The 16,800-nt window shown below is 54.4% G+C and overlaps 5 protein-coding genes across 5 annotated transcripts; 3 read left to right on the top strand and 2 right to left on the bottom strand.

Annotated features, from left to right (window-relative positions):
• Nucleotides 1-618: 618 nt before the first annotated feature.
• COCSUDRAFT_31629 (ARM repeat-containing protein) lies at nucleotides 619-5,347 on the top strand (the record flags this gene model as incomplete). Its single annotated transcript, XM_005643279.1, has 15 exons — nucleotides 619-876; nucleotides 1,017-1,262; nucleotides 1,591-1,725; nucleotides 1,905-2,078; nucleotides 2,223-2,404; nucleotides 2,546-2,758; nucleotides 2,908-3,088; nucleotides 3,210-3,305; nucleotides 3,403-3,531; nucleotides 3,666-3,786; nucleotides 3,930-4,063; nucleotides 4,253-4,363; nucleotides 4,472-4,594; nucleotides 4,727-4,878; nucleotides 5,002-5,347. 15 exons carry the CDS (start codon nucleotides 619-621, stop codon nucleotides 5,159-5,161), a joined length of 2,415 nt encoding a protein of 804 aa, XP_005643336.1. The 3' UTR covers nucleotides 5,162-5,347.
• A 491-nt stretch (nucleotides 5,348-5,838) lies between these two features.
• On the top strand, nucleotides 5,839-8,709 carry COCSUDRAFT_60093 (hypothetical protein; the record flags this gene model as incomplete). The annotated part of the gene is made up of 8 exons (XM_005643278.1): nucleotides 5,839-6,220; nucleotides 6,545-6,732; nucleotides 6,904-7,068; nucleotides 7,249-7,518; nucleotides 7,697-7,843; nucleotides 8,002-8,124; nucleotides 8,242-8,424; nucleotides 8,596-8,709. The coding sequence occupies 8 exons, from the start codon at nucleotides 5,839-5,841 to the stop codon at nucleotides 8,707-8,709; spliced, it is 1,572 nt and encodes a 523-aa protein (XP_005643335.1).
• A 662-nt stretch (nucleotides 8,710-9,371) lies between these two features.
• On the bottom strand, nucleotides 9,372-10,664 carry COCSUDRAFT_60092 (hypothetical protein; the record flags this gene model as incomplete). The annotated part of the gene is made up of 5 exons (XM_005643277.1): nucleotides 9,372-9,616; nucleotides 9,745-9,859; nucleotides 9,987-10,036; nucleotides 10,134-10,275; nucleotides 10,497-10,664. The coding sequence occupies 5 exons, from the start codon at nucleotides 10,662-10,664 to the stop codon at nucleotides 9,372-9,374; spliced, it is 720 nt and encodes a 239-aa protein (XP_005643334.1).
• Nucleotides 10,665-11,665: 1,001 nt separating this feature from the next.
• COCSUDRAFT_20456 (hypothetical protein) lies at nucleotides 11,666-13,362 on the top strand (the record flags this gene model as incomplete). Its single annotated transcript, XM_005643276.1, has 4 exons — nucleotides 11,666-11,740; nucleotides 11,849-12,005; nucleotides 12,152-12,230; nucleotides 13,122-13,362. Coding segments are annotated over 4 exons (552 nt in total), but the record flags the coding sequence as incomplete, so codon positions are not given.
• An 831-nt stretch (nucleotides 13,363-14,193) lies between these two features.
• COCSUDRAFT_54886 (mitochondrial glyco protein) lies at nucleotides 14,194-16,239 on the bottom strand (the record flags this gene model as incomplete). Its single annotated transcript, XM_005643275.1, has 5 exons — nucleotides 14,194-14,663; nucleotides 15,036-15,150; nucleotides 15,250-15,383; nucleotides 15,552-15,668; nucleotides 15,950-16,239. Coding segments are annotated over 5 exons (824 nt in total), but the record flags the coding sequence as incomplete, so codon positions are not given.
• Between the last annotated feature and the right edge of the window lie 561 nt (nucleotides 16,240-16,800).

Genomic DNA, 16,800 nt, shown 5'->3' with positions numbered 1-16,800 from the left:
ATGTGCAGCGCGGCGACGGCGGCGGCGCCGGCGGCGGTCGTCTTGGCCCGGGAGGCGGCTTTGACAGGGGCGGTCCGCGCGGCAGCGGGGGGCACCCCCCGCCGGCCCTGGGACCTCCGGGCATCGGTATGGTCCCCAGCGGAGCCCCTGGCCTGGACAGCAAGCGCTGGGACCGCGGCTCCATGCGCCCCCCTGACGGCATGGGCCCACCTCCCGGCCCACCAGGTCAGCACTGCTCCGCCCTCCTGTTTTGCTGCATTCACTTAACAAGCTGCATCAAATGAACAAGCCAGTCTCATCGTGTTGGAGGACTAGCCGACTTGGGTGTGTGATAGAAAATAATTAAAACAGATCAAGGCCATCCGTGACCATGTGGTGTGGTGTGTGTACAGGAATGGGTGGCAGAGGCATGATGGGCCCGGGTCCGCCCATGGGCGGCCGCGGTGGCCGCGGCATGGTGGGCATCGACGGTGCCAAGTGGCAGCGCGGCTTGCAGCTTCCCCCGCCGCCCCCAGGGATGCAGGGCGGTGGCTTTGGCGGGCCTCCACGGGGCTATGGCGGCGCGGCTGCAATGCTGCATAAGACTGAGAACCGATACAAGGTCTGCCTGCCTGCCTCATGTCATCTACCAACCCCATATGCCTGTGTTGCACATGGTACTTTGTACACCTGGTGTTCGCAGGCACACCACTGAATAATGTGTGCGTTGTGCAGCTTGGACTCCTTGTCAGTGAAGATCCTGACGAGGAGAAGAGGCAGAAGGAGTTCAAGTCCATGCTCAACAAGATCACGCCGGACAACTATGAGACCATCAGGGACAAGATAATTGCTGTGGGCATCACCAGTCCTGGGACGCTGCAGGGCCTCATAGACCAGGTGCTGCTTGCTCCTTCCCCTCCTTTGTGGGGCTTCATTTGCACCTTCTTGCTATTTCCTGGATTTTGGCGGTTGTTTTATGTCATTGGACCTCTTGCTTGTTTGTGTCTCATTAAAATTATTGTGCATGTGTGCTCCAGGTGTTTGACAAGGCCCTGAGCGAACCTAGTTTCTCGGAGATCTACGCGACTCTGTGCTTCGACCTCAACAAGGAGCTGCCGAGCTTCAAGGATGAGTCGGGCGAGGAGGGCGCACAGGAGATCACCTTCCGCCGTATCCTGCTGAACAAGTGCCAGGAAGAGTTTGAGGAGGGAGATGCCGCCATGAAGGCTGTGGAGGCCCGTGAGAAGGCCGAGCAGGAGAAGGCAGACGCAAAGGTGAGATTGGTGATAGATTAAATGCATAAGAGCACTCTAGGGATAGTCATGCTGATGTTGGAGTTTTCTTGTCCTGCCTGGTTGCTGCTGTTTTCTTGATGCCCCTGCATATCTGGGTTGCAGGCTGAGGGTAAGGACGAGGAGGAGAAGGAGGATGGGGAGATCACTCCTGAAGAGAAGCAGCAGAAGCAGCGGGATGACCGCCTAGCCGCCCAGCTAGAGCTGAAGGTGCGTTGCTGCCTGCCAGTCCTGCATGTTCTGCTACAATGGGGGTCTCTGTTCTTGCATGTTCCATCAGCTGCATATCAATAGAGGACCTTCAATCCATGAATGTGAGGATCATGCTGGATTGCCTTTATTGCAGGCCCGCCGTCGTGCCCTTGGCAACATCCAGTTCATTGGGCAGTTGTACAAACAGAAAATGCTCACCGAGAAGATCATGCACAGCTGTATTTTCACGCTTCTCGGAGAGGTAAGAAGCGCTGTCTGCTTGCCGCTGCTTGTAGCTTGAAAACGCAATGACCGCCTTGAACGTCATGGTGTGCAGAAAGGAGCGTGACGGTACGGGTCCATTCTAGAACCCTTCTGAGGAGAGGATGTGGCTTTCTGAGGGAGACAAGTGTTCACATGCTGGGTGGTGTGCTGGTGCAGGTGGAGAACATTAAAGCAGAGGACGTTGAGTGCCTTGTCAAGCTGCTAGTCACAATTGGAGCGCCGTTGGATGCCAATCCGAAGAACAAGGACCGCATGGAAGCCTACTTCAGCCGCCTCGGCAGACTCTCGGCGCACCCCAAGCTGGAGTCGCGCCACAAGTTCATGGTGCAGGTGTGTGAGATTGTTCTTGGACGTTGCCCGACCTTCAACTCTGGGAACATTCAACCGGCTGCTGTTTTAACAGCCTGTATCCACAGGGATTGGTGCACTCAGGGAGCACAGACTGTAGTGCCTGAGGGATGCTATGCACTGCAGGATGTAATTGAGCTGAGGGCGCACAACTGGGTGGCGCGGAGGAAGGTGGAGGGCCCCAAGAAGATCGAGGACATCCACAAGGACGCGCGCATGGAGCTGCAGCGCCAGCGCATGGCTCCAATGCCCGACCGCGGCGACCGCCGCCGGGGAGGGCCCCCCATGGACCGCGCCCCCCTGCCGCAGTGCGCCCCTTTCCACCACAACTCCCATGCCGCCACACAACCAAAAAGTGCCCCTGCACCGAAGAAGTTCTGTCGCATGCAATGCTGTTTGATCACTTTTCAGAGTGCGGAACGTGACGTTCTGGTCTGGCGCTTTCGCAGGCGACCTGTTGAGCGGTCCGACAGGGTGGACGCTCCAATCCGCCCAATGAATCGGGCGCCCAGCCAGGAGTGGCTGACGCAGTCCAGCCTGCGCCCGGGCGGCGGCGCCCCGCGCACATCCCCTGCCGAGCCCACCGTCTCGTTGCGGCCCGGCGGCCCCGGGGCCGCAGGCGCCGGCGCCGGCGCCCGCAGTGCCAGCGGATCCAGCCTCAGGTGCGGCGCAGACATCTGTGACATCGATGCACTGCGAAAAGCTGTAGCCAATCGCTTGCATGATTGCTGTGAGGATGAGACAGGATGGGTGAGGTGTCTGACCTGAACATGAGTACAATGGAGGCCTGACACTGGAGTTGCCGCTGCAGGACGCCCTCTCCTGCGAGGGACGTGTCTCCGGCACCCGCTGCGGCGCCAGCGCAGGAGCCAGAGCCCAAGGCGGAGGAAATGAAGGAGCTGCCGAGGGAGGTGGTCGAGGGCCGCGCCAAGCTGCTGGCTAAGGAGTTCCTCAGCAACGCTGACATCAAGGAGCTGGTCCTCAGCCTGCGGGTCCGCTCACTGTCTCAGTTTTTGCACACAGTCTGGCCCTGGCAATCTTTTTTGGAATGCTTTCAATTATGTGGTAATCTCCTGCGTGTGTGCTTCTGACATATCATGTTGTACTGTGCAGGAGCTTCAGCAGCACAGGGCTGACTTTGTGGTGGTCATAGAGGGCTTCTTCAATGGAACGTTTGAGGCCAAGAACGTGGACAGGAATGAACTCCTGGTGGGGATTTCAGCTGTCGTCTTTCTTTGAGGCGCTTTCACCACCTAGCTGTCAACCTGTAACAGCTGGTGCTTATCATATGTTCATATGTACGCAGGATCTGCTCATCAGGATCACCACTCCACCTGAGAGTGTGGTGGAGGGTGATGTAGTGGAGCGCGCCTTGAAAGTCGTGCTAGACAGCCTTGACCAGACCATCATAGATGTGCCATTCGCCTCCACTCTGGTGAGTTTCTTTTGTACTCTGCTGGTACAGGAAGCAGCCAGAGCATGCTGTGGTAGTGGTGCGCGCGCATGACCATGCTGCAAAAAGCAGTGTGTGAGCCATTGGCGTGCTGACGCAGCGAAATCATTGCGCAGGTAGGCCAAGCCATCGGAACGCTGGCCGCGAAGGGAGTGGTGAGCCTAAAGAGCCTGGCAGAGCATGTGCTGACTGCAGAGTCTCCAGATGCCGAGCCCAGGGAGGAAGGGGAAGACACGGGTGCACCTCCCCTCCGTCACCTTTCCTGTCTAGTTGCAACTGCCACTTTGCAGCATGTGAAAAGAGTACTTCCTATGGTAGACTAGACTGTTTGTGACAAGTTTGTCGCTCGGCAACTCATGCTGATTATTTGTTTGGTGCAGTCTTGGTGGATATGGATGGAGCAGTGAAGCTGATTGCGGCTGCCCTCTCGCAATTCCGGCAGGACAGTAGTGTGCAGGAGACCGTCAAGGCGTGGCGAGAAACCGGCCTCGACCTCACCTCCTTCATGCCCTCCGTGAGTCACCTGCTCCTTGGTGCAAAGTGTAGTGTGTCAATGCACAGATTCCTGGCCCTACGCTGCAGCCCTGGAATATTACTTGTTTAATACAGGATCCTTGACGTACCTAGTCCATAAGGACAGGAAAACGTGTAATAATAAGAAAAAGACGCAGGATCGACCTGACTCAAATCCTTCTTTCTGCAGTACGAACGTGAGGACGCTGGTGCTCTGCCAAAGCTCCTGGTCAAGCAGGGCCTGCAATTCCTTTACCCCCTTGCTGGCGTAGAGCAGTACCTGCCAGGCGCCCTCAAAGAGGTGAGATCCTGCATTTCTGCGCAGCCAGCCTTTTATTCACTGTTGCAAGGACAATAGCAGTAGCAGTAGCATTGCAGTGTATTAACCCCTTCTTGGATGCTGCAATAGGGGAAGTCTGCGGATGAGATAATTGCATGGATGGATCAGGACGCTAGCGATGCATGTAGCTTGCCAGAGTTCTCCCGCTTTGTCACTCTGCAAGTCCTTCAGTCATCACTGGGGGATGGCAAGGTGGGCGCTCTGCTTCTCTCGTGCCTCTTTTTCATTGAGCCCCCACGTCATGCATGCCTGAGGCCCTCCCAGCAAATGTCACATTATCCAGGAGAGTGACAATGATGTGAGTCTTGGTCTTTGCTCAATCAGGAGGTCAATTTGGACGGTCCAGCGCTGGCGGAAACTTCAACTGAAGTGAAGGTCGTGCGGAAAGCGTCCGGGGCGGAGGGTCCAAAGGATTTGCAGCAGGCAGTCATTGCTGCCACAGTCGAGTTCTTCGCTCAGAGCGCAGGCAGGAAAGGGTGAGCCTGCTTCTGTACCCCTTTCCCTGCACGTTTTGCCCCTTTCTCTTTCTACTTTAAAGGCATTTGCGATGCTCGGCTGAGGCATGTGTCCGTATCGAGACTCGGCTGGCTGCTGTGCAGGCTGTTGCGGCGGCTGCTCACTGATTTGCACGCGGCTGAGGTTGTCTCTGGAGCGGCCCTGCAAGCCTGGAGGTACAACACAAATGACACTGAGGCTGTCAAGGATGTGTCGACGTGGTTGGATGAGCTGAAAGAGAGCGATGAACAGGAGGAAGAGTAGATGGCGGGGTACCAGTCAGGGGAGAAAGCCTCTGCAACTGTATTGTGGTTTGCAAGAGGTCACCTGTCGGCGCTTTGACAGCCCCACAGAACGCACAGGCGTAGGTTTCATTGCAGCATGCATTTGTTTTGTCTGATAGTGCGCCCACTGGAGCGCAATTGCTACATGTAACCCGGATAAAAAGTTGCTTCAGCGGGGGTTTCCTTACCGTCACATGCTAGCACATTACTGGCTGCTGCACTGTGCAATTTGCAACCTGTGGTTTCACTCGGCATTGCTCCCTGGCCAGGCATGGTGCCACTTGAGTCACTTCCCCCATGCAGGGATCATCCCAGTATGATACTAAAGTATAATGATCGATCATGATCATTATCAGCCACTTGATGTGCACGTGTGGCGGCATGCGGCAGTGCTTACAAGTCAAGAAGTTGCAACAATGGGACCGGGAGGCAAACTCCTGATCTGCAGACTGGATGTACGACTCCAGGAGTAGGGTTTCAGCCCTTCCTGACGGCGACCCTGCAATCACGGGGAACAGAAGTATCGAGAGGTAAGGAGAGAGAAAAAGGGAAGCAACAAGGGGGAGAGCACAAAAGCCTTCTACTCCCCTATCTCAACATTCACCCTATTTCGAATTGTTTCCTTTCCTCAGCTGTCTTGCTGGGCGCTTGCCCACTATGGCGATGGAGCAGCTCAGGTACGTGGACCAGCGGTTGGCGGAGCTCGAGCTGACCCCCGAGGAGGCGGACCTCGTGCGGCAGCACCGCCTGGCGTCCCTGGAGCTCCGCGGAAAACGGTTCGCCCAGCTGGGGCCCATACCGTCCGGACAGGCAGACAACTGGGCCTGGGAGAAGCAGAAGCTGGAGGCTGAGGCGGAGATAAAGCTGTCACTGGAGACAACTCTCCTCTCCGTCCCCGGACTGGAGAAGGCTTGGCAGAAGCACCTGGAGGTTGAGAGCATGAAGAGCCTGCGAGCCGAGATTTTGCAGAACGCGAGCGCTCTCCTCCACCAGGCGCCACAGAACACCCCTACCCCTGCGACCACCGGCCAGACATCTGGTGAGCATCTTTGCTTCGTATCTTTGTCCCGTACACCCGCCTGCACTTATATGTGGCTGTTCAGAAAGAAAGGAAGCGTGGGGCTTTCATGATCCTGCCATCCTGTGGCGTATTTGTCGCCGCAGAGCAGCAACTCCCCCTCTGAGCTCTCATCGTGATCTCTACATCTCCCACTGTTCTTAGCAAAGTGCAGGCATAGGTTGTGCCGTGAAAACTGTTCCATCGTTTGTGAGTTACAGATGCGCAGCGTGCACCCATCATACGCCTGGAGCTGTAGTTTGTCTATCTCTCTCACACTGCCCTGATTTAACTGTGCTGTTGCAGCACCTGGAGCCTGGGACTTTGCCATCCCACACATCGCACCGGGAAGCTGGGATGCTTCAGCTCAGATGCAGCAGCAGCAGGCAGGACAAGATCCTAATAAGGCAGATGGGTCTTCAGCAGCTGCCATTGCCAACGGTGGTGTCCAGTACCATAACAACCAGGGCCAACCTAACACTCAACTGCAACAGGTATGACCCCAGTCTTCCATCTAGTTGGCTTTTGCTGCCTTGCCTGCAGATGTGCGCAACCATGATTGTGCTATGCTGGTGTTCTCAGACTGGATAACTGCCTGTCACAATTCACACTATCATTGATGGTTTCTTTACAAGGGTGAGTATGAGCGAAATTTGGTGTCACAGGCGCCAGCGAGTGGTGCCATCAAGCTGTGCCGGCGGTGCAACCAGCACAAGCCTCTGACGGAATTCTACCGCAGCAAGGCCAACGCTGACGGGTACGATGGCCGCTGCAAGGCGTGCGATGCCATTCAGTGTGCCGAGCGCCGCAGGAAGAAGCCTCGCGTAGAGGTGCGAATACCTCTCAATATCGCACCTCTGACACCTCCAACTGAACTGCAGGATGACATCAAGTCCGCATCGACTGTCTGACCATGTAGGATGCTGTCTGGACTGGGTGCCTGAAGGAGTTTGGACTGTCTGCATCGAGGGTGCAATTTGGCTTGAGCTGCTCTGTTATTGCCTGTGCAGGAGCCCACGGTCCCTGGCAAGGAGTGCCGCCGCTGCAACACGTACAAGCAGGCCACTGAGTTCTACCGCAACAAGACCAACCCGGACGGCCTGTACAACAACTGCAAGGCCTGCTTTGCGGCGGATGCGGTGAACAGGCGGCAGCGCATGGCGCCCCTGGAGCAGCGCACCGTGCCCGCCAAGGTCTGCAAGCGCTGCCAGCTCACCAAGTCCTCCTCCGAGTTCTACCGCAACAAACTCATGTCCGACGGCCTCTACTCCCACTGCAAGGTGCGCACAAACTCTTCCAGACACCCCTGCTTGAACTTGTGCATGTTGCGTTCAAACGAACTTGCAATGTTCATCATTATGGACACCTTTAAAGGCTGTCAACCAATGTGCATTTTTTTCTGTGCATAAATTGAGGGAATATAGCACAATTTCATTAAAGTGAGTCCGTTGGGTGCAGGCCTGCTACAGCGCAGCAGCAGAGGAGCGCAGTGCGGGGCGTGTGCCGGCAGAGAGCAAGGAGTGCAGGCGCTGCCACGAGACCAAGGGCAAGGCCGATTTCTACCACTCCAAGATGACGGCCGACGGCCTGCAGTCCTACTGCAAGGTGTGAACCCGTCACCTCACCTCTCTCCCCAGCACATCTATTCTATCCACATCTTTTCTGCTTGGCCTCCGTGTTGCTGCTTTCTGTGCTGCACCCCATCAACTGGTGTGTAACACTTCCATTTGCTGTGTCTGAGAGACGCGATGTGACGTGCGCAGGCATGCTACTCGCTGGCGTCTGCGCAGAGGCGGTCGCGCGCGGCTGACAGCGGCCAGCAGCAGCCGGACGAGCACGCGCTCCACATGGACGCCAGCGGCCCCGTCTTTCACGACATGCAGCAGGTGCTGGTGCCCATGCACCTCCTTGGTGACTAGTTGCCGCCTTCACTCCTCTCTCGAGTGTGACTGCCTACTGGGAGTATTGGCCGGTCTGTGAGCGTGGGACGGTGTGGAGTGCAGATGCAGATGCAGGGCCTGGCGCACCCGGCGGACCTGGAGCACCAGCTGGCGGCGGAGCACGCGCACGCGCACCACCTGGCGCAGCAGCAGGCGGCGCTGGCCGGCCACGCGCACCACATGGGCCACGACATGCAGCAGATGGGCCAGCCCGAGCACATGGAGCAGCCCCAGTACGCCACGCAGGTGCGACACCCCGCCAAGCTCATCCTGCTCCTGGCTTCAAAATTTAAGAGTTGTGTTCAAGATGAAGCCTTCTAATGCATCCCTCCTGGAGATGCAGATGTGCAATGGTTTATGCTGCTGGACAGTAAGTTGCACGTCATGCATCATGGTAAAATCACCTGGGATGTGCAGGCACCCGAGCACATGGTGGCCGAGCATTTGCATGCCCTGCAACAGCAGCAGCAGCTGCCCCCGCCGCACGAGATGGCCCTCATGCATGCTCACGCCGGTCAGCCTGAGGCCTGAACAGGGCCCAGTCAAGTGGGCTCCAGGGGCATGGCACAGAGGGCAGAGTGCAACAAACAATGTCTCTGTCGAGTACCGAAAGGGAGGTGCTACCTCACAGCAGCTTGTATACTTATTGTGGCCCACAATCATTAGACTGACCCATTTCAGCAAAGCAGTTCTAGGCAGATAGTCGAGCCCCTCGTGCATGCATTTGTTTGCAGACACGTTGGGACTTAGGTTCATTATGCAGCATATCAAAGTGGTTGTATTTGATTAGAATGACAAAGACGCAACCTGGGGTTTGCCTGATTGCTGTTGTCATGCAAATGAGTATTTTAGGAGTTGCAACAATTGGGAAAGTGCCAGACACACGGTGGAGATCCACATACCACAACTGTCAGTGTCCTAACAGTGCTCTGCTAAAGTGTTAGAGCCTTTTTACAGATCTAGATGCCAGGCTGCGCAGAGTGACTGCTTGCAAATGAGTGCCTGGTTAAATGCCCTAGCATTCCAGATGTTTTGAGCACCAGTGATAGTATGACGAGTACGGTGCTGTCACCAATTACAATTACCATATTTTGTTTGTATTGCTCTTAAGACCAGAGTCAATCAGTGTGACACAATAACGCAACATGAGTGCCTCAATCAATGCTGAACCATTGATGTCCAGTTTGGGCCGCTCATGCTATCCCCAAACTAAGCTTTGAGGCAAGCCACCAGCCGTGCGATATAACAGCCCCCAATGCCACAAGATTCAGTAGGGAGCTGATGCCATGGAATTTGCCAAATTGCTTGTACAACTGCTTGATTTTGGCGGAGTCTTTCTCGCCTGGCGCATTCTCCAGGTTGTACCTCTCAAACATCAGATTAGTGGCCACGGGCTCAACGTACAGCCAATTCGCCAGCGAAGTAACAAAAGCAACACCTGCGCCAGTGAGCTTGCAAGATTGGTGGATTTGGTGCTAAACCAATGCTGCAAAACACATTTACAAAAGAGAAGAACACAACATTCACTGCAGTCTGATGCGATAGATTGTGCAGTGAGAAGCTCACCGAGAGTGATGCTCTGTGTCCTCGCAATTCCACCAGGGACTCCAAATGCCAGGGTCCCAATCTGCAGGACCCCTGCCGCTATGGCCACTGCAAAGTACTGTGGAAACAGTTTCGCCTGCGCCAGCAATTGAGCCTCAGCAAGACTGTAATTTTTGCCTGGCGGTGACAGTCGGGTTCTTGTCTATGAGCAACAAAGTCCCTTCATAGTGACCATCACATGCACATTGCTCCAGTCAGCACACCTGTAGCTTTCCAAAAGTCTGCCGGGGTAGATTTTTGAACATCGTGATGCCTGCAAGTGCGCGAGAACAAGTGTCAGCTTGATCGTGGTGAGCTCTGCTGATATGCAGCGTGAAGCACGGATAGCAAAGTCACACAGACTGTCCCACCTGCAATGAAGGTAGTCCAAATGTTTGAGCCCAGCCACAGCCCCCATGCCATGAGGTGAATGAACACCGCCACATTGACAGGGAGGAACTCCGTGCTGCGTGCTGCAACGACCAGCGCCGCAGACACCCAAGCCAGCCTCACCTGAAAAGAAGTAACGCCAGCCAATTACTTGAGGTCATCCTGTACGTTACAGGAGCAATATGACCTCCAACACAAACGCGCAACCTCTGGCAAAAACGCAGTCAACCCAAAATAACGACAGTATGTGGCGTAGACCTCTGTGCCTAGAACAGGACTCGATTGACATGAACAGTACTGCAAGGATTTGCAGGCCAAATTCTGTGGAGATCAACCATACTCACCCAGTTCTTGTTGAACGCAGATGGCTCCAACATGGGCCCGGAGAGCTCTTCTCCCGATGGATTTGCGCCATTCTCATTCAGGCTATGCTCCTTCTCCTGGCTTGATCCAGCAGCAGCTGTCTGGGATGCTGTCCCAGCACTGGCGCGTGAAGTGAACATTTGGCTCATCCTTCCAACAGGCCTGCTCGTAAAATGATGAAACTATTATAAAGACTGTATTTAAATTAGATATGAACGCCTCACCCAATGGCTTGATGGTGGCTTGAGAGTTCAGAGAATTGCTGCTCATGCCCCGGCCTCGATCAACAACACAGTGTTGTCCAATGATCTAGAACGAGCTGAAAACAAGGCAGAGTTATTCCTGTGCAACGATGACTTGCCTATTCTGCTGGATCCTTGGAGGTAACACAAGATGAGGATGCCGAACAACGGCTTTCCTGCTGCAGTTTGCTAGCGAAGAAGGGATGCACTGAACCAAAGTACACATATTGGGAGACTGTGATCGTAGAATTCTTTCTCTTCCTCTTTCACATTGCCACGGACCAGTGCTGACTAACAGCTTCCTCCACTCTGGCAGCTGAGATGCCTTGAGAGGCAACATAGGCAAGATTAAATCTCACATAAATTGCAATACTCTCGATCAGAATGCATCTGTAATGAACGCAGGAAAAAGCAAATTGCTCCTACATTAGGATCATGCAACGCGTGCCTTGACAGAGACGTGTATAGAGAGTTTATAGTATTGCGGCGATGGGCAAGCGCAAGCGCGAAAAAACAAGGGCTGAAAAGCCAACAAAGCGAGCATCGCAAAGCAACACTGCGCTGCACAACCTTCTTGGGGGGGTGAGCATGATTGGCACTGTGCTCATGTCAGCTCATTTTATTCCTCGTTGGGTTCTGGCGTCACACAAATAAATTGTCGTGCAGACCGGGCATATGGATAAATTCCTGAACTTGCAATGGGAGAACAAACCTGTGGTCTTCAAGCCTACAAGCGCTACCAGGATGAGACAGTTGGCAGCTCTCTTTGACCTTGGCACACTGTGGGAATGCGTCAAAACTGCGCAGCAGTCTGGTGCGCACTGTTATTGCATCAGTGTTGACGTTGCCTAACGAGACACTGCCAAATGTAGTTGTCTCGTAAATGCTGTTGTGGGGTGGCAGACCGTCCCCTTAAACAGGGGTTGGACATCAACTTTGTCAGGTTCAAAGACGGACAGCGGCAGACACTGCAAAATGAAGAGGTGATGGATCTTCTACACGCGCCTGCCGCATGACCTGGGATGTTACACTGGGATTTCATCTCTCCAGTTGAGGCTAGATCACAACTGAGGCATGCCATGGGGCAGGAGGGCTCCATTGAGAGGTGGCAGCAGCTTTACAAGGAGGGGTGGAGTCTGCAAGTACACCAACCGCAGCGCTTCTGTGACGCCCTCACCCGCCTGTGTTCCTCCCTAGAGAACCAGTTGGGATGCCTCGTGGGAAGCAATGCATACCTGACCCCTGCAGGTCTGCACTACTGATGCTCCATTCATATTAATCTTCGTCATTCCACATTCAGCCCTCTTCTCTAAGCATTGCATTGCCTCTTGCAGACAGCTCGTGGGGATGCCAATCAGGCTGTTCTTAGTGCTCAGCTAGAGTCCGTGCTGCAGGGGCACAGGGTCTGGCGCCGCACCACGACGACGTGGAGATATTCGTGGTGCAGACGGAGGGCCGCAAGCGCTGGTGGCTGTACGCGCCTCTGGATGGGTTTGCGCTGCCCAGCACCCACAGCAATGATCTCAGCGAGGACGCCATTGGAGAGCCCACCATGGAATGCACCCTGGAGGTCTTTCACACTTGCCCGACACCTGGAAGACCAACATCAGGATTAAGTTTCCTGGCATGCTGCAAATATCCCTCTATGCTATCCATCGGTGTCAATGACAAGGACTTTGGACCTTTGTTCTCAGGCGGGTGATGTGCTGTACCTGCCGCGGGGCACGATCCATGCAGCCACCACATATGATGACTCAGCGTCATGCCACGTCACCATATCCACCTACCAGCAGTGGTCATTTGCAACGCTGGCGCAGCACATGCTGCAGACGCTGACTGCCGGGCAGACGCCCGAGGCCTGCTTGCCCATTGAGCTGCGGCAGGGCGTGCCAATGGGCTTCCTCTATCAACATGGCTTGCAGCATGATGCCGAGGACATCCCTCAAGACGGTGACTTGCCCAAACCCCAAACGGGCATGTACCACAGTTGTGCGACGCTGAATTCCCTTAGTGGTGCACTTGTGCTGTAATCGGCTTGCAAAGGAACAGCTTTGGGCCGTGTGATATGATGATTTTGACTGTGATTTGTGTTTTCAGAAGCCACTGGGAGGCAGTCCAGCCCAGGTGGGGTCTCCAGCGCAGCAGCATTCCTTGCAGAGGGCCTGCGCAAGCTGGCGGACGCCGTGGTGCAGGAGCCGGCGCTGCTGTCACTCGCAGCAGACAGCATGGCAGTCGACTTCATGGCGGTGAGCCTGCCTGCCGCATGCACACTCTCAGCTGTCTAATCATGCGCTGTAAACTCTTACTCTTGGAGAATAGAGGAAATCAAGTTTTATGCCACCACATTAGCAGGCTGAGTGTAAGGATGTCAGACACTGAAGCCTCCCTTGCTGTGCAGTCCCGGCTGCCGCCTGCTGAAGGCAGCCTGCCTGAGGCTGGTGAGGCCCCCACGGAGTCGAGTGTGGTGCGCTGCCGAGGATCTGGGCTGTTCAGGATGATGCCACTGCCGGCCCAAGACGCCCCAGAGGACAGTGAAGAGGGCTGGGTGAAGGTGAATTCCCTCCAGTCAACTGTCAATCTAAGCAAGATAACTCCCCGGCTCTGATGAGGGCCTATGCTGCTCGCAGTCATAGGTGGCCTAGCAGACTACGCGCCAGTATGACGGGACATGGGAAGGTGTTCTGATGCGGGCAATCTTGTGCAGGTGATGAGCTGCCTGCACAACGAGGTGGAGTCGCACATGATGGGCGTTGGCGCTAGTGATGGCTGTGGGCACGACAGCTGTGATGAGGACGAATGCGGTCATGGACATGGCAGCCACAGCGATGCCTCAGGCAAGGCTACTCAGCATGTTTGCGCTGCTCAGACTGTCTTTCAATTGGGTCTTGCCATTCCCATGCTCATCAGGCTTTTGAACAAGGGCATTGCCATGTTTGGCACAAACATGCATCAAGTATCAGAAAGTGGGCGGGTGATATTACTTGTCTTGTTGCTTCAGGAGAAGATGGCAAAGGAGATGCAGCAGCAGAAGAGATTGGGTCTGGAGAGGACGAGGAAAGCGATGGGGAGTCTGATGATGGCGCTGCAGACCTGGTGTTCCCAGCCAGCTACTCATTTGCCATTGCCCAGCTGCTGGCCACTGCTGAGCCCGAGGGGAAGGCCATCCCTGTGTCTGAAATCAAGCTGCCGGCAAAGGAAGACAAGCTCGGCCTGGCGTTTGCCTTGTGGAGTGAAGGTGTCATCTACACCGTGCCTGAGGCCAAAAAAGCTTGACTGCCCTTTCGCAACTGGGAAGTAAGAGGAGTGCTTTGCGTTGTACATGATTGGCACATGCAGGAGTGCTTCTGCTTGCCTGATTGATGTAATATGTAGCTACGGCCCTGGGCTTATCATATTGAGTTCTTGCAGTTCACACCCATTGTAGTAATATCTGTTTGGAACATTCCTCTCGCATGTCGTCATTACAAGTTACAAGTATTTAGAGCGGCTGTCAAATTGCACTGTGCAGTGCTTTCATCACCAAAAAGCCGGGAATTCACAGGATTCCTAGACTTAAATGTCACACTGCACAGTCAGAGCCTCCACCCTGATTGCATGGGAGGATCTGCTTCACCGTGTCTTTCCTATCAAACCTCCCTTCGAGTTCACAGTGCCCTTTCAGCACCTAATATGCACACTGGAAATGATCATTTGCCAATCTGAAGCATGCATGCATTGATGTTACGAATTACTGGCCGCTTATGTCTTGACAAAGTTCTTGACGCCCTCCAGCCACTTCATGTACTCGCGCTGCTCCTTGTCCTCGGCATAATCCACGATGTAGCGCCCCAGCTCGGCATTCACACCGCGCTCCTCCAGGTAGTCAATAAATGCCGTCTGCAGCTTGTCGTCCAGCTCCGTGAACACCTGCGCTCAGCCCAGCCTGCTTCAGCCACCCATCACGGCTGCGACTGCAGCGCATCCCAATGGACTGCCATGTTGGGATGTAACCCTGCAGCTCTGCGAGGAGTGTCCATCAAGGCTTTGCACATAATAAGGCCCCAGTAGATCAGACAATTTATCAAGGCTGCTTGTTGATGAACCCACATCACGTTGCATAAGTATCATGATCTCCCATGCTAAATGAATGCCCATAGAACACGCCATTAAGACTGGACTGCAGCCTTGGTGCATGCAAATCTGCGACTCTGCGTGGAGCCTCAGTTCAGGCCTGCTTCTCCCAAAGTGCACTGCAAGGTGCACTCTGGAGAGTAGCAAAGTGGGGCCAGGTGTGCCTACCGGGCCGCCATAGACGGTCTCTTCGTCCTCATCTTCCGGCTCATCGTCCTCTGTGACTTTCTCCAGTGAAACGTCCAGGATGCGCACATACTCCCCGTCCGTTTCCACCTCGAATCTGCACCCCATGAAACGGTCTCAGAGCAGCTAAGGTGCTGTGAGGCAAACAGCCGACTGTGTGTTGTGCACATTGTTTGTGAGGGAGGGAGGTGCTCACATGAGGGCCTTGTCAGCCTTCTCCTTCATGACGGCCACCTCCAGAGTCATGCTGTTGTCTGAGTAGTCGTCATCTTCAGCATCCTCGTCATCCTCACCATCTGCGTCCTCATCCTCATCAAAGCTCAAGTTGCCCTGTGCACAGCATCCCCGTTTCACGGAGACTGACTGCTGACAGCATTAACTTCTCTTTGTAACACGCTTCAGGCCAAAATTATAGGTCTTGTGCTCTGCATGCAGTCTTGTAGATGATGTAGAAGCAAACACCAAGGGCCACCACAGTTATGCTGTGTAAGGGCTCACATATTCTCTGGCGACAAAGTCCACTTGGATCGCTTCGTCTCCAACCTCTCGCGTGAGAGATACTTTGCTGTTGCCTTCCCTCTCAGTCAGCGTCCATCCCTCTGGCAGGTCGGGCAGCTGTGCCACAGCACAGAACGCATTATCAGCTGCTGTAATTAGGCAAAACGCATTCTTTCGTTTAAGCTGCAAAATTAATTACAAACCAGTCATGGCACTGCTTCCCGATGTGCAAGTAGATCACCAGGCTGTACTACTGCATCACCTCAAGTTGGGATCTACTGGTGGAATCTCAACTTTGGATGTCCTCATAAGACAGGGGTTTTTAGCTTTCAAAACTTTTGGAATCAAAACATAACAAACACTGATCGCCACGACGGGTGGAGGTGTAGAGCATGCACCTCTGGCTTGGTGTAGTTCTCCTGTTCGTATTTCAGCTCTTCGGCCACCACGTTCGAGACCCTGTCCGTTGAGGTAGATGCGGCAGCTGAAACCGAAAAGGCACGGAGATTAGGGGTGCTGCATGTGCATGTCAGGGGAGCAGCGAAGAGGCGGTGGGGAGCAGCCAGCACATTCATAAGCTTTGTGCGCTGCACAACATTGTTGCTCTGAGCGCACTGCTTGGCCAGAGAGCAACGTGCAGCTGAGGCAGCAAAAGTGGCTGCCATCTTGGCAATCCGGCTGGCCATTGAGGAACGGAAATATGACTCCAGAATCTTGCTGTCGCTGCCAGTGTTGGGAATCCGCTGCTGTCCGGCGGCGTTCCTGACGTTCCGGAGACCCTTCTGGAGAGAGCAGCACCAGAGGTGTCTTTATGTGTAATCTCTCTCTCTCTCTCTCTTATGGCTCAAGCATGGTTTTCAAAACACCCTGTTACTTCTGCTTCATGGCACATTAGTAAAGCAGGTGCATTTTAATGTACAGAAAGGCTTGCTGAACATTATGGCACCCATATATATAAGCAGCCGGGCCCGCCCTGTGCGCAGCTAATTATCATCACCTCGATGCATAAATCGCTATACCGGGATCCACTATATGCATGGAAGTAAAAGCATGACTCGTTGGATGCAGTTGCAAGCAAACACGGCAGCACCTGCAATGAACGTGAGTAACTAAGTTTCATGGATGAAATTTCAAAGTCAAGCTTGCAATTTGCAATGGCAAGTTGCTGGAACCTCCGGCAGGTGCACCTGCACATGACCTGCGCACAGCGCACTAGAGTACGCAGGATTGCGTGCATATTTTACTCTAC

The sequence above is a fragment of the Coccomyxa subellipsoidea genome (assembly GCF_000258705.1).
Source record: "Coccomyxa subellipsoidea C-169, whole genome shotgun sequence".
Taxonomy (NCBI): Eukaryota; Viridiplantae; Chlorophyta; class Trebouxiophyceae; family Coccomyxaceae; genus Coccomyxa; species Coccomyxa subellipsoidea.
Note: the sequence above shows the minus strand (reverse complement) of the source record. Positions and strands in the feature narration are given on the sequence as shown.